We start from the raw sequence: 4,019 nt of genomic DNA, 5'->3' as shown, positions 1-4,019 counted from the left end.
AGTTTGTTATTGGCCCTAGGGTTTCATCATAAGTGGGTTCAATGGATCATGTTTTGTGTTACCACAGTCACATATTCTGTTCTACTAAATGATCAGTCCTTTGGCATGTTCTCCCCCAAAAGAGGCTTGAGGCAGGGAGATCCTATGTCTCCATTTCTCTTTGTTCTTTGCACTGAAGGTCTTACTCACATGTTGAACAGAGCTGAGACTGATGGGTCAATTCAAGGAATAAAGTTTTCTAATTCAGGGCCCTCTCTTCACCACCTCCTCTTTGCTGATGATAGTCTCTTTAGCTGTAAAGCTTCCCTCTACCAGGTTAACAACCTTCAAAGCATTCTGCGGTCTTATGGTGACATGTCGGGTCAACTGATTAATGTCAACAAATCTTTGATAACTTTTGGCTCAAAAGTAGATCAGCATACACGAAACTCTATAAAGACACTAACTGGAATTCACAATGAAGGGGGTGCAGGATCTTATTTAGGGCTTCCTGAATGCTTTAGTGGATCCAAAGTAGACATGCTTGATTATGTCTATGATAGACTGAAATCTAGACTCTCAGGTTGGGTTGATCGTACCCTATCATTAGGAGGGAAGGAAACCCTTCTGAAAGCAGTCGCTCTAGCTTTGCCTGTATATGCGATGACATGTTTTAAACTTCCTATCACAACTTGTCAAAAACTTACTTCCGCAATATCTACTTTTTGGTGGAATTCAATGGAACATAAGAAGAAGATTCATTGGATAAGTTGGGATAAGCTCTGCTTAACGAAAGATCAAGGAGGATTAGATTTTAAGGATCTGCAGGCTTTCAATCAGGCATTATTAGCTAAGCAAGTTTGGAGAATTTTACAAAACCCAGACTGTTTGTACGCTAGGGTTATGAAGAGCAGATACTTTGATAACAATAATATACTAACAGCGGTAATGGGCTATCGACCTTCTTACATTTGGAGAAGTGTTCTTCATGGTCGCGAACTCCTGCTGAAAGGAATCAAAAGAATGATTGGCAATGGTCAAGCTACTTATGTGTGGACTGACCCGTGGCTCTTAGAAGATGAAAGAAAAAGAATTCCTTTAATGAAAAATATTTTCATTAATCTAGATTTGAAGGTGTCTACTTTAATTAACATGTTCACGAGAACTTGGAATCAGAACTCACTAGAGGAATTATTTTATCCCAGAGATGTGTCTATTATTCTAGCGAATAAGCCAGTAATTTCAAAGTCAGACTTCTGGAGCTGGATACATACTAAGAATGGAGATTATTCAGTCAAAACAGGGTACACTTTAGCAAGCCATTTGAACAAACCATATCAGATTCTTGAAGCATAAATGAGACCCTCTCTTAACGATCTAAGACCCAAGTGTGGTCTATGCATACATCTCCGAAAATTAAAAATTTCATTTGGAGGGCTTTAAGTGGAGCTCTTGCTGTTGCAGAAAGATTAGCAAGTAGAGGATTAAGCACAGATATGAGATGTCAATCTTGTGGACAGGAAAAAGAATCTATAAACCATGTTCTTTTTTCTTGTTCCATTGCCAGACAAGTATGGGCGCTGTCAGAGATTCCTACCCCTGAAGAAGGGTTTAATCAGATCTCTGAATATGATAACATCTCCTATTTGATCTCTATAGACAAAAATCAGCAAATCCCCAATTATATTAGAAGAAGCATTCCATGGACACTTTGGTATCTATGGAAACACAGAAATGCATTCTTCTTTGAAGGAAAAACAGAGGATATTCTGGTTTTGGTTCTAAAAATAAGAGAGGAAGCAACGCTATGGGTTAACGCTCAAGGGTTGGTAACTCGACAGGCCAGTTCCAAAGTTTATGATAGAGGGAAAGGATCCGTGGATTGGATTAGTCCTCCAATATCCTGGCTGAAATGTAATATCGGAATGGCATGGTGCAAAACTTCACAAACAGGGGGCTTCTCTTGGGTTTTAAGAGATTGGAATGGCAAAGTTAAGATGCATAGTCGACGTTCATTCTCTCACATTAACAGTTTGATGGAAGCCAAATTTCAAAGTATCATGTGGGCTATTGATAGTATGGTTAATCACCATATCCACCAGGTGATCTTTTCCTCAGAAGCCTATGAAATGATAAATGCTATTAACTGTTCTCAAGAATGGCCTTCTTTCCAGTTTTATGCATCGGAAATTAAAAGAAGTCTCAGTTTCATAAAAGAGTGGAAAATGGAGAATGCACAATCACATTCCAACCAAGGAGCTTCTCTTATTGCCCGTAGTGCAATTCAAAAATCCTTCTTCCAATCGTATGTTGCTATGGGTCCTCCAAGTTGGCTTAACAACCTTTTTGATTTAGAAGAAATCAAAAATACATAGGTTCCTCTTGGTTGCTAAGTTTGACTTAGACATAAGACTAAAAAATTTTGAAGAGGTTTGATAGACGTTTTTTTTGTCTCTTCCCAGTTTTTTCTTCTTTTAACGAGTTGACTTTATCTAATATCCTTCTTATCTCGCTCCTTTCGATTCTTTTGTTTCTACTGCAGTAGATATTTCCACCCTTGATCCTGCTGTTTGGATAATTTATGTAGTAAAATTATAATTTTATTACTTCTTCCTTTCCCTTCTCAACCCTTCTCTCACTTATATATAGCCTTTATTAGTGTTTTCAAACCTCATCGTTTTCCTTCTTCGAGAGACTAATGGAGAAAGATCTTTGGGATGAGATTCAAAATTTAGCACTAGGGAGAGAAGATCCAGAACTCCTAATCCCAAACTCAGACTATGAAGATGTCCTAGCAAGTAACAGGCTTAGCCTGATAGCCCGACCACTTAATCCGATTGATCAAAATCTGCTTGAAGTGGCGGCAAACCTCCCTACAGCCTGGGGTCTAGCATCTTCGGTTCATGGCAGAGTTCTCGATGACCGTTTCGTCCAGTTTTGATTCCAGTCTGAAAGAGATCTGATATCAGTACTACGAAGGGAACCATGGAGCTTTAATAGATGGTTTGTTGCCTTGCAAAGGTGGGATGACTTACCACGGTTGGATTTCTTAACCTCTTTAGATCTTTGGGTCCAAATTAGGGGGTCTTCCTATCTCCTATGTTTCTGCTAAGTCTATCCGCAGGATAGCTAGATCCTTAGGGGAATTAGTGCAGGTGGACTTTGAAGATTCAGTCACCAATCAGATTTCATTCCTCCGAGTAAAAATCAGAGTCTCTATAACTGATCGCTTTAGGTTCTTTAGAAGGGTGAGATTTCAAACAGGTGATAGAGCTATGCTAGGATTTCAGTACGAGAGAATGGAAAAAATCTGTACTAATTGTTGTAGGATTATGCACCCTACCTCTCGATGTCCCTTTGAGCATACCAATCCAAATCATTACAACAACCAAGAAAACCAAGCTCATCAAAGGAGAAATGATGGAATCGAGGACCCGGATTCAGCCCCTATCTCACAACAATCAAGCCCAGTCGCCCAAGTCCCTGTCTTCGCTCATGAAAACCAGCCTATGTATCCTAAGAAACGAGCAGGCCCTTACTTTGCCTTAGCATTTCTGCACTTTGAACTCTCGGGCAAAGACGAGTCTATCGGTTCAAACCTAGAAGGAGGCTCTCCTCCCAAGATACAGTCTAAGTACGAAGTAGGAGAATGCTCAAAACAAAGACTGAATGTTAACCCAAAGAAGGAACTTCCAATGAAGAAGAGAACAAGTCTGCCGGACCATGATAGAGAAGACGATCACCAAACATCTTACCCTCCTTGATCACTCCTTTCAGTTCTGTCACGTTAACTTTTGATGTGAATATGTTCTCCTGTAAGTTAGGCATGATGGCCTATGGTTTAACGATACTAGTTATGCAGAGTGAAGCGAGATGGCACTTAAAGTTTTAGACTTTTGGATTCGAAGATAAAGTCATCCTAGCTCCTGTAATTTTTTGATGAAGCTGATTTTAATTTTTGGATATGGTAGTTAATTCGTAGTAGTATGGCTATGTTACTTAGTACTTTGTAATCTCTCTGTTGTACCATGTAATCTCTC

At 39.5% G+C, this 4,019-nt stretch overlaps 1 protein-coding gene across 1 annotated transcript; it reads left to right on the top strand.

The window, feature by feature from the left end:
* Positions 1-2,677: 2,677 nt before the first annotated feature.
* LOC104748398 (uncharacterized protein At4g02000-like) lies at positions 2,678-3,743 on the top strand. The gene is made up of 2 exons (XM_087487091.1): positions 2,678-2,777; positions 3,061-3,743. The coding sequence occupies exons 1-2, from the start codon at positions 2,678-2,680 to the stop codon at positions 3,741-3,743; spliced, it is 783 nt and encodes a 260-aa protein (XP_087343217.1).
* The last annotated feature ends 276 nt before the right edge of the window (positions 3,744-4,019 follow it).

Source organism: Camelina sativa, chromosome 15, assembly GCF_030686135.1.
Source record: "Camelina sativa cultivar CO46 ecotype springtype chromosome 15, ASM3068613v1".
Taxonomy (NCBI): domain Eukaryota; kingdom Viridiplantae; phylum Streptophyta; class Magnoliopsida; order Brassicales; family Brassicaceae; genus Camelina; species Camelina sativa.
The sequence above is the reverse complement of the archived record's forward strand: the minus strand, read 5'-3'. Positions and strand labels throughout refer to the sequence as shown.